Source organism: Etheostoma cragini, chromosome 1 (genome assembly GCF_013103735.1).
Source record: "Etheostoma cragini isolate CJK2018 chromosome 1, CSU_Ecrag_1.0, whole genome shotgun sequence".
NCBI classification, from domain to species: domain Eukaryota; kingdom Metazoa; phylum Chordata; class Actinopteri; order Perciformes; family Percidae; genus Etheostoma; species Etheostoma cragini.
The window spans coordinates 32,120,394-32,131,945 of NC_048407.1; the positions used below are offsets into that span (position 1 = coordinate 32,120,394).

The window sequence follows — 11,552 nt, forward strand, 5'->3', positions numbered from 1 at the left end:
TGTGTGTGTGTGTGTGTGTGTGTGTGTGTGTGTGTGTGTGTGTGTGGCGTTATAGCAACAGAAGACATTCGCGGCTGCTTTTTGGAATCAAAGCGCTCTCAGCTTCTTCTTTTTTTAAACTACAGAAGCGCCCGAGTCAACTTTTTCTCAAAAGACACCACTTGTGATCACTGCCTTAGATGTTTTAATCTGAATTATTATTATTATTATAATACTGGAGTTTTGATACAAAGAAAGTGCTAAGACTTTAATGGTTTGACTGTTTGTAGAGGATTTCACTGAAGAGCTGCTGAGTGTGCACGATGCTGAGATCCAGCGCCTGAAGCAGCACCATGAGGAGCACAAAGAGCTGTTTGACGGCGTCCAGCAGTGGGAGGAGAGCTGGAGACTCTTCCTCGAGCTAGAGGTGAGTTCGCTCCGAGCAGACAAACACACACTCTCCGTCCATCTGAAGGCGGGCTAGTGGAACTAAACCAGAGCCAGTTAGGTTTTTACTGAAAATGGTCCTCTACGAGTTCTCAGTTTAAAAAAATGACCGTTGTGCAAATGGGATTAATTACAAGATGAAGTGAACATAAAATAGACTTCCTTAATCCCCCACTGGGAAATTCCCTATATGAACTCTACAGGCAGCCTGTGGTTCAGTTGAGGAATCAAACTTATTAATGGTCCACTTCACTTTTCACTTTACCACAGGATGAATTTTGTTGTTAATTTCAGTCTGTGTAGATCATTTTATTCCAGAAACACTGGTGTACATTTCAGTGTTTGGGATTCAGATGTGTACACCTTTTGATAAAAAATAAATAACCAACCACATCATTACACTCCTGAATTTATTTGATTTATCTGGTAACACTGCTGCATGTTAAATAATGATTTTATTGTGGTCATGATCTGTCTATTTCATGTCACTCCCAAGAAAAAAGCCACAGATCCGACACGATTCACCAACAGAGGAGGGAATCTTCTGAAAGAGGAGAAACAGAGGTCTGAGCTGCATAAAAGCCTGCCTAAGGTAAGACATTAAGGACAAGTATCGTTTACTAAACCATGTGTGTCAAACTCAAGGTCCGCGGTCCAAATCCGGCCCCTTGCAGATTTAGATCGGGCCCACGATAGATTCTGGCCGGCCTTGTGCGCTAAACCAAAAAGGAAAATAGTACACGACACTCACCGCAGAATTTGCTAGATTTAACTCAGAAAATTCCCACAGAAGAGTTCTTCCATATTTAGACTGTGAAACCTCAAAAATTGTCATTGTTTTGCCTGCTTTGCTCAATTCTATGATGGCTAAGGAACCTTTTTTTTTTTTGCTGACTTCTGGAGGGCTTCAAGTCGACAAAAAGAGACAAAAATGTCTGAAAAAGAGACAAAAAGGCTAAAAGAGAACGTAGGAAAAAAATGACATGCAGTAACAAAGATATCTGACTTTTTCAACAAAACAAAAATTAAATTCAATGCACTTATATCTGGCCCTTTGCCAGTGTGGCCCTTAGTGAAGTTTAACACCCTTGATCTAAACCGAACATAACTTTTGACTATTCTTCAGCATTTGCCAGTAACTTATCGTCATGTACTGTACATGTGTTTTCTTTAAGCTTGAAAAGAAACTGAAAGCCCAGATTGACGCATGGGAGAGTGAGCAGGGCCGAGAGTTTCTAGTGAACGGCCAGAAGTTCCTGCACTACGTGGAGGAGCAGTGGGAGCTGCACCGCATAGAGAAGGAGAAGGAGAAACAAGAGAGGGTAACCAAAAAGCTAATTGTTTTTAATTAATACTCTTTATTGATCCCCTACAGGGAAATTACAATTTACACTCTACATTGTTATTATTACACACTACACACAGGCCTGAAAGACACACATGCTCAGGTCCTATATATGCAATTATGGAGAGATGTCAGAGTGAGGGGGCTGCCAGTGTTGGACCAGCGGTTGAGGGGGGGTTGGTGCCTTGCTCAAGAGCACCTTGGCCCAGGAGGTGAACTGGCACCTCTCCAGCTAACAGTCCACATGTCGTACTTTGGTCCGAGCGAGGAGATGTTTGCTGGATGTGACATTGCTTAGAGCACTTTTAAATGAACACGCAATTACCATCATCAGCCATCCCCCTTAGGACCTTAGCTAATTACACAAAGAAAAGGTTATAATCTAATAATAATTAAAAAATGCGATGACTCTCATGTAATAACTACAGTATAGTTACAGGCCTATTTTCACTTCTGTTTTCAAACTCTTGACAGCTTCTGAAGAAGAACAAACAGACGGAGGAGGATATGCTGTACGGGACCGCAGTCCGGACCCCCACCAAACGGAGACTCCTCACCACGACGACCCCCAATAAATCACGCAAGGTGGTGAACCCGCTTCACGTCCACGGCTACGCTGTCCCTTCTTGCTTTGTTACACATTCAGTAGGCGTATTGCTTTGTGTCACCACTGACCCGCTCCCTCTGCCCCTCTCGACAGTTCAACGCGACTTCCAGCATGTCCAGCGCCACGCCCAACAGCACCAGTCGCTCCGTCTTTGGTGGAACGGTCTGTCGCTCCCCGGTGCCCCGCCCGCCTCTCTCAGCAAACAAGGTTGGTTTCATTTTCAAGACAGAAGAGCACGCGTGACGTTGAACAGGAAGAAATATTGACAGGAATTAAACAGGAAGGAGAAGAATAACCCCGGCACTTAAGTTTGAAACTTTCAAGAAAACATTTTTGGTAAAACGGGGGCGCATTAAGTCAGACTGATCAGTCCAGTGTTTTCTCTAGCTTTGTGGAACACTAAGGCCCAATCCCAGAGTGAAAGACTCACAGATTTCATTGATCCCAGTGAGTGGTCAAAGACTTCCCTCAGTGTTTTTACTTCTCATTTGTCCAGAAAGTTTTCCTGTTCTGTCTGCTGGGTGTGATTACGTGACTACGCTGAACTGACTCTAATTCCTCCGTTCGTTCTGATCATTTGAAACATGGATTGGGGGGGGGATTTTGTTCCCTCTTTCCTCCATTCATTTCCTTTCCCATTCAACTCCGGTCTCTGTGGTTGTTCAAGAGGGTAGTTGTTGCCACGTGTTTGATGGGATTATCTCCCCCAGGGTCCAGCAGCACGGATGCCAGCCTGCGGCGGGAAACCCCCCAACCCACGCCTGCAAGGCTGTAACAAGGAGAACGAGGCCCAGCTGAAGGGGAGCCCTCTGAGTGGTGCGTTGCTGACCCCCGCTAGTCCACAGCGTAACTTCAGCATAGCCTCTGTTGCCAGCACATATTCCGAGTTTGTGGTAATTTACACTTTTGTCTCTAATCTACTTTCCTGCTTCTTTTCCCTCATTTCGATGCAATAGTAACACATTTAAGAGTTTTGTAGGGGATGGACAAATGCTAATGATGTAAATTTATATTTTAGAGGGACTTGATCAACACTGAATCGGTTCAATCAAGGTGTGTTCAGAATCCTAAAACCTGCTGTAATTCTGACTAATCTCTTTAATGCAGTAATCGCATGGCTCTAGTCATAGGAAAACCCCTTTAGAGCAACATAACTTGCTTCTTAAGCTTAAGCTTTTAGCTTTAATATGCACATTTGGCATTCAGCCCTGCATTAAAAACGCCCAGGGAGCTGTGTTCCCTTCAGGTACTGAACGTGAAGCGTTGATGGGCGCAGCGCAATATCGCAGGTGGGGCCCAATGTTTTGTCGGAGGCAAAATATGTCGAACCATTCTGCATGAAGTATTGTTGTGCTGCAGAGACGTCCAGGTCTACAGATTGTGTCCTACAGACTAAAGAAATCTTTGTTTTGTACAGATCCTCGTAAAAATCACACTATAAATGATTTTTTATTTTTTTAGATTTTAATATTTTTCAATGAAAATGAGAATTATACAAAAATGACCATTTACCCTTATATCGTGAATCCTATCACAATCGGAACATCTGTCAAAAATAATCGCAATTAGGTAATTTCCTCACATAGTGTCGGGCATTGCACCGCGTTGGTTTCAAGACGGAGCCACCTGTCTGTCAACTCCTGCTGGAGCCTTCAAGTTGACCTGAACCTTCAATGTAAGCGTATTGCAGGTGCCCAAATATCTCAGAACAGACAAAATGAGTTGACTTCCTCCATGACCTTAGCAGGATGGGACGGCACTGTCTTACCATACAGCCTCCTATCGTAGAACTCGTCTGCCTGGAAAGGTTATGAGGTTATCTTGGACACTGTGTATGTATAAACGCCTACACGAAAACCAACCGTGCTTGATGGAATAACTCAGTGACTTGATACTTTATAGCGTCTCTGGAGTGAAAAGCTCGTCATGGGTCAGAGTTTAAAGCTGCTTCAGTCCGTCTGTGTCTTATCTATATTTCACCCTTTCATAGTGTCTCATTTCAAAATGATTAGAAAACGTTAAGCAGCCTTATTCAGTGTGCCGATGTTGTCTCTGTTGTCCCTTCCGTTTTTGTCCTTTGACTGCATCCACCTTAGTTATCCGAGCTTATTACACCTGTTACACATGCACGCGTGTACTCTCTGCTCCCTTGATGCTGTTCTCCTAGTCCTTCCCCTAGCAAACATCAAGTCAGGTGTTTACGGAGCCTTTTCCTACCGGGCCCCTCATCTGTGGACTGGCCTCCAGCTGCTATGTTAAAAGAAGCTCTCTCTCTCAAAACGCCCTCATTATATTACAGCCAACCATAACACGCCATCCTTTCTGCGTCCTTCACAAAACAAAACCCTTTTGACTTATTGTCTTATGTGGCTGGTTTTTGTATTCCTATAACTATATATGATTACTGCTTAAATGCTGTTCAATTGTTTTGTTGCTGTCTGTTATTTCTGTTTTCCTTTTAATTGTAAGGGGCACTGAGAACATGTTTAATGGCGATTTTACACTTTAATAACCTTTGGATATTAATGAACGTCCGTTCCGTTCGAGTCGTTGCCAAATGAGTTGCTCCAAAGCTAATGAAGACTATCGGCTCCACGCGACTCTCTGGATCTCTCAGTATGGCTTTGTTTAGTAAATGGGCTTTTGGAGTATATTGGAGTCGTCCGGAGACTTTTGCGCTCAGAAACTCAAGTGAAGATAATGATCTCTTCTGAAGAGTCATCATGTTTTTTTGTAATCCTGCATGTCCTCCATGGTTACTAGCAATTGTGTGGAGGAGGGGTGGGGCTGGTGTAGGATCATTGAAGGCTTGTCTCCCGTGCCGACAGTTTTGTTGTCATTAATTAGAATTCCTCACGGGGGAAACAGAAGCTACGCACTACAGCTTTAAGTTAAAGTTTGACAGATTTACCTACGAGGATTTGGCCTAATCGGCTGTTTATCTGTCTCCACAGCGAGACCTGTCCAAGGCCTCTGACACCAAGATCCAGCACAACATCCTGAACTCCACCACCACCAACCTCTGACCTCTCCACTCTGACTGCCTCAGCTAGCTTACTCCTTTTAAATGAAGTTATGATTTCCTCTGAAAAAAAGGGTCACTGCCTTTCCCTGCCATCAGCTTTTTATATGTAAATGAATGTAATATATTGTTTTAAGTCGGTGATAAACGAGGACTGTGTTGTCAGTTGCTGAGAGTGTTGTTGTCAGCGGCCTGTCACTGTCTGCAGAGGAAATAAAATTTTGTATCAGTTAAAAGTAACACTACTTTGGCTCCCTAAATTTTGGTGATTATTAATATGTTAAAAGGTAACTACAGTGCTTTTGTTTTTTGTTGTTTTTATTTCAACCTGGACACTAAATTGCTCATTTTTCCACTGACAGACTCACAATATTCTTATTATTCTAGGTGGCTGACAAGATTTTGGAAAGGATCCCTCCAGAGAGGCCTTTAAAACCTCTTTGAGACCTTTGTGTTTAACCAAAAACTGCTCTGAAGTCGCCAGCACTAAACCCACCAGACTCCATTTAAAAAAGCAATAATTTTAGCGCATAGATCCAACATATTTTCACATGTATATCTGTAAACCATGTGTTCATTTCAACCAGAACTACAGATTTGATGGCCGGGGAAAGTGGAAAGACGACCCAAAACATAGTTTCTTTTGGTTTGTCGACTTTGAAGAAAGTGTATTTTACGATGCTAAAATTACGGTTTATTTACATCAAGTCTGGTGGGTTTAGAGAACTCCTTTCCATAATGTACAGACAGAATAATAATCTGGAAAAAAGGAGGAAATGGGGCCCATGTTGAAAATAAAATGGTTGTTACCTTTTAATATGTCTGCATATCGTACTGCACATTCTTTTTTAAAAGAAGTAAATACATTTTAGCTGACTGATGTTATGAAATTTGTGGTTACAGGCCAATTGTATTGTGTATACTTTGCACTTTTTTAAGAAAATGTATTGCAGTGCATTGTGTAATTTTACTCACTTGCACCACACACACTGTTCCATACATATGTTTTTACACATGTATGTATTTGTGTATATATTTCTGTGTTTACTGTTATCTGTCCTGTTTGACAAATATGTAGTTTTAACAGGCCATTCAGATTAAGATTGTTAGTTAAAGAACACCTTATATTGATGCTGCACAAAGGTTTAAATATAGTTAAATCATAATTAATACAATATCATGGCTGATTTGGAAAAGCTTGTCAAAATGTCATAAATGCAATTTCAACTGAAAAGCACCGGCTCATGATATTTTGTAAGATAACTATTTTTCTTTTTTAAATTCTAGTCTGTTCTCACATAAGTTAAACTTGGGGTTGGACGAATCAAGTGTATCTACATCGAAATTCTGAAGTTCTTGACACGTTTCCCATGACGATCATTTTAATAATTCTAAAATGTGACTTTTTTCACAAAACATTTTAATTTCAAGCATTGTGGGCTTTCTTTTCAACTGTATACACTTTCAATAAATAGCCGTAATAGTTCTGTTTTTTTCTGCTTCCTTCTATTATTTTAAAATCACAAAAATAAGCACTTTTAAATCAGAAAAAAAATACCCCACCTTCAATATTTCAGCCTATTTACAGTACAAACCTTGCCAATGATATATTGTGACAAATGAATTACAAAAACAAATATTCAGTTATGGTGTATTTACTGTTATGGGGGTATAACGTGCAATTAATCATGATTTTAGTTAATATTGTGCAGCCCTAGTTAAACCTACCAAAGAATTAGCTAATACTGTCAGTGGACTGTAAATAATTACTCACACACACACACACACACATCTCCAAAGATATGGGAGCAATTCAGCGGTCAACAAAACATCAGCTGTGTTTGAAGTTTTTCAGCTGTGAAAGAACCTGAGTCATCTGTTGACTCAACAGATTACACATTCAGTCCTGCTGGGGTTTTATCTCTTGTTTACGTCTTGTTTAAAACCAAAATCAACCCTTTTAAAATGTTTCATGGAGAGAAGACGTGATCACGAACCATCCTTTCTAGTAGAGAGACACGTCTTTTAGGCTCATCTGTGGCCATGAGAGAAGAAATCAATCCAAAGTGAGAGATGGGATTACAAATTCTTTCCAGTGGATTGATGTTTCTCCCTTCTGAGATTCCCCTGATTAAAGGTCTTCAGGTTTTCCCCATTGAGACTGTGATTAACCCCGTATGGAATCTAAATACTAACTAATCAGTGAGCAGACTAGAGAAATACTTCACCCCCAGAATGATCACTTTAAAGTGTTGATCAAACAGCGGATGCTACCTGACTTGATGTTGTGATAACATAATAAGGAACCAGACTTCTCTGGCTTCTAGACCGGCCTTCAGTCCACGCCGTCATTTATCATGCCAGGCCTTCTTTCATTGGTCCGTCTGGCAAGCTGAACACTGTGAAGCTTTCTGTTATCTAGTACTCAAACTGCTTGTAGAATTTGAGAACCTCATTGTTAAAAACACAAGCATTAAACATCAAGTTCTCATGAATACCACTGTAATCTACCGAGGTTTAAAGTTACATACATCAATTTGGGAACACTAGGGGCCATAAAAACTGTCTTTTTGTCACTTATTTCCACCCTCTCCATTTTTAATCTTCCTCCTGTCGACCTATATTTTAACTTTCGTTCTTGCAATTAGCTGCCTAAGGTTCATGTCCAATTAAAAGTTCATGTTAACATGTTAATTTAAAGCACAGGACAACAAGATTATTGGATTTTGTAGTTTCTGGTACAAAGCCTATCTTTTTTGTATCTTCTGAATAATTGTTTCTTTTGGGGACATCGGCCAAAAATAAATGAATAATGAAATAAAACTTGATTGAAATTGATTGACAATCACACTATCACAAAGATCTTACGGCTGTGATTTGATGCCAAATTGTCAAAATTGAACATCGATGGTTTTCATCGATGTATGTATTTAACATTTTCGTATGTTTTTGTCTCTTTTTTCAACACGTTTTACACTTTTTTTCAATGTTAGTCATTTTTATCTTACATTTTCAACACTACATAACACTAATTTATTAACTTCAGATTGACACTTTTTTTTGGAATTGATGGTCAATAAATCTAATGTATGGGAAATTATACCTAATGTTTGAGTTAGAAAAGCATAAATTAGGAATTATTGAGACTAAAATTAAAGGAATGGATGTTGATGATAATCACAGACTGGAATATGTCAACTTTTACTCAATACTATTTCAAAAACACTTCAATCTTTTTCTTTAAATGTTATAAAATTGAATAAGACGCCCCAAAATTAATGAAAGTAGAGATCTGTACTTGTCAAAGAGCGTTGTGTGGAATCAATCATGTTATTTTGGGGAATTAAAAAAAACATTGATATAGCAAAACGGGTCAATTTGACCCGAGGACAACATGAGGGTTAAAACTTGCATTGTCTTCACTTTCGGGACCCTCTGGTATCCCGGGACTTATTTGGGGTTTTGAAAAACAATTCTGAAATAAAATTTTACTTCATAATCCATCACCAAATATTGTCTTTATCTCAATTTCAAACAATTGAGATAACATATATGTTTAGTGTGATTTAACCAGTCTCTCCTGGCACACAATTAAAAATGGTAGTGTGATTTGTTTTTTGTCATAAGGTTATAATTCATGTTAAAAATCCACTATGTGATGTGATGTAAGGTCATATCCAGAATAATTCTGTGAGTTGAGTCAGGAATACATGTTTATCACAGAAAATAAGGAAAGGCTATTGATTTGCAGGTAGAAAAAATGCCTTTTACCGTTTTTCTTCTTGTAAAAATTTGAAATAGGTCCATTTGACCTGAATGCTTTACAAAGGTTAAATAGATCATGTGCAAAGTTCTCGGATTTTATTCTGAAGGATTTGCGCCGGAAGTCTAGTATAGAGGATAGTTGAACATGTTGTTAGTTGGGCAGTTAGGCATAAAAGTAATGCATTTTGCAATAAAAGGTTTATATTTCTGCAAAATTGTTCCCTCAGGGCCATAATAGATCCGGATTTTATTCTGAAGGATTTGCGCCGGAAGTCTGCCCGCCGAGGGAGGAACTTCATATTCATGCGACCAAGAGGACATGAAGCAGCTTTCTTTAGCTGTATACATGCTAGCGGTCCGACTACAGACCCACTGCCCACAGTAACGTTGCATTAATAAAGAGCTGACCGACTTTAAAAGCTAAGCTAAGCTAAGCTCTTAGATAATCCATTCAACGAGTTGAGCCATGTCCGCGGCGTTAGCGAGGCTGCTCTTCTACCCCACGTTAGCCTACAACGTTGTCATGGAGAAGTTGACGTCGAGACGCTGGTTTGACCGAGTGGACGAGACCGTGGTCCTCGGAGCGCTGCCGTTCCGGTCCCTCACCAAACAGGTCAGCCTGCCAAGCATTAGCTACAGGTGGGGACCCCCAGGAGTCCTCCAGGGGGTTCCAGGGTGTCCCCGGCAAAAGAAGGGATTGATTTATTTGTACTTTTTGACAGAATGTATGACTATTTTGGTCATGGGCGTTAGGGTTGGGTATCGTTCGGATATTTACGTGTCCGATGCCGATCCGGTACTTTTTAAACGGTTCGATTCCTAAACAGATTCTTACAAAAAAAACATCAAATAAAGGCTCTTTTATAGTTTTTTTTTTAATTGAAAATTATGTAAAATTAACAATATATTAACGTTTTTAAAGGACTTAAATGCATAATTTACGGTAGCTTGCCAACGGTAGACTAAAGAGAGAGTGTGATATTTTTACGTTTCGCAGCAACAGATGGAAAATATTTCAGTGGAACTAAAATTTGCTTCTAAACCGGTTCCTGAGTGCAACCAAGTCTCTGTACACAACCCTAATGGGCACCATACACTTTTCTTTAATAAATCATCTAAAAAAAACAACAACAAAACTAATAGATAGAAAACCCGGGAACAATATCTTATCAGATGGGGGTCCATGGTCTAATTTGGGTCCGTTTAGGGGTCCAGTTTGGGAACCACTGCTCTAACACTAAATGATAGTCTATTTGTCTCTTTATTACTCAGTGATGGAAGAAGTATTCACATCATTTAAGTACAAATATGTAAACGCTATTAGAAGAGTAAAGTATTCATTATGCAGTACAATGTTCCCTGTCAGTGTTTTGCTCCTCTGTATGATGTGTTCGGATTAATGTTACTGCCTAAAGTGTTCAAGGTTTTGCTCAATCTCCATTGGTTGCCATTTTTTTGTGCTGCAGCTGGTAGAAACCGAAAATGTTCGAGGGGTCATCACCATGAATGAAGAGTATGAGACTAAATATTTCTGCAACTCGGCTGAGGTGAGTTCACTTTACTTGTATTTCCACCCAGAAGTTTTAAGATTCAGCTAGTTGAACATCTTGTTAGTGGGGCAGTTAGGCATAAAAGCAATGCATTTTGCAATAAAAGGTTTATATGTCTGCAACATTGCTCCCTCAGGGCCATAATAGACCCTAAATATGCCTGAGTGTTGCAAAAACGTGTGACTCTTGATTGTCAAGGTGTGTTCAAGCTGATTATATCAGATGTCAGGAGATTACAGACATGCAAGGGGCTTTTTTAAGGCTTTTAACTTAAAAAACACACACGTCCATCTATAGAATGGCAAGCACTTCAGCTCTCTATCGGTGCATTTTTCACATTTCACTTCATGGTCATTTGACGGTATTGATTTGGACTGTTGATTCAGATGTTGTTGTGCTAGCTCTTTCTGTAGTGCAGCCCTAAAGACGCTACTGAACTTGGTCATGCATTCGTAACGTGCAAACATTTCCGATACCTTGGATCTCATGGTTAACATAACTCAACAGTAAGAAACCAGACTGTCCAGCACCACTCACTGATTTCTACCAGCGTAAACAGATCTTTGGCTTTTTCCTTTTACACATTCCAGTGATTTATGAATGACTGATTTGATCTGTTGTGTCTGATGCCGGCGGCAGGAGTGGCGAGCTGCAGGGGTGGAGCAGCTGAGGTTGAGCACGGTTGACTTCACCGGCGTTCCCACCTTGGAGAACCTGCGCCTAGGCGTGGAGTTTGCCCTGCAGCACCGAGGGAGGGGGAGCAGCGTGTACGTCCACTGCAAGGCCGGACGCTCCCGCAGCGCCACCATGGCGGCTGCCTACCTCATTCGGGTACGT

At 40.4% G+C, this 11,552-nt stretch overlaps 2 protein-coding genes across 2 annotated transcripts in view; both read left to right on the forward strand.

The window, feature by feature from the left end:
- The window catches only part of prc1b (protein regulator of cytokinesis 1b), a 10,254-nt gene extending 4,007 nt beyond the window's left edge, over positions 1-6,247 (forward strand). Inside the window, exons 6-12 of the mRNA XM_034888044.1 lie at positions 272-406; positions 923-1,018; positions 1,602-1,748; positions 2,246-2,356; positions 2,472-2,585; positions 3,089-3,271; positions 5,333-6,247. Of these exons, the coding sequence (XP_034743935.1) occupies positions 272-406; positions 923-1,018; positions 1,602-1,748; positions 2,246-2,356; positions 2,472-2,585; positions 3,089-3,271; positions 5,333-5,404 (858 nt within the window). The 3' untranslated portion in view covers positions 5,405-6,247. The remainder of the gene's footprint in view (positions 1-271; positions 407-922; positions 1,019-1,601; positions 1,749-2,245; positions 2,357-2,471; positions 2,586-3,088; positions 3,272-5,332) is intronic.
- Positions 6,248-9,506: 3,259 nt separating this feature from the next.
- ptpmt1 (protein tyrosine phosphatase mitochondrial 1) overlaps positions 9,507-11,552 on the forward strand; it is a 3,429-nt gene continuing 1,383 nt past the window's right edge. The window contains exons 1-3 of the mRNA XM_034867092.1: positions 9,507-9,778; positions 10,632-10,712; positions 11,355-11,546. Of these exons, the coding sequence (XP_034722983.1) occupies positions 9,632-9,778; positions 10,632-10,712; positions 11,355-11,546 (420 nt within the window). The 5' untranslated portion in view covers positions 9,507-9,631. The remainder of the gene's footprint in view (positions 9,779-10,631; positions 10,713-11,354; positions 11,547-11,552) is intronic.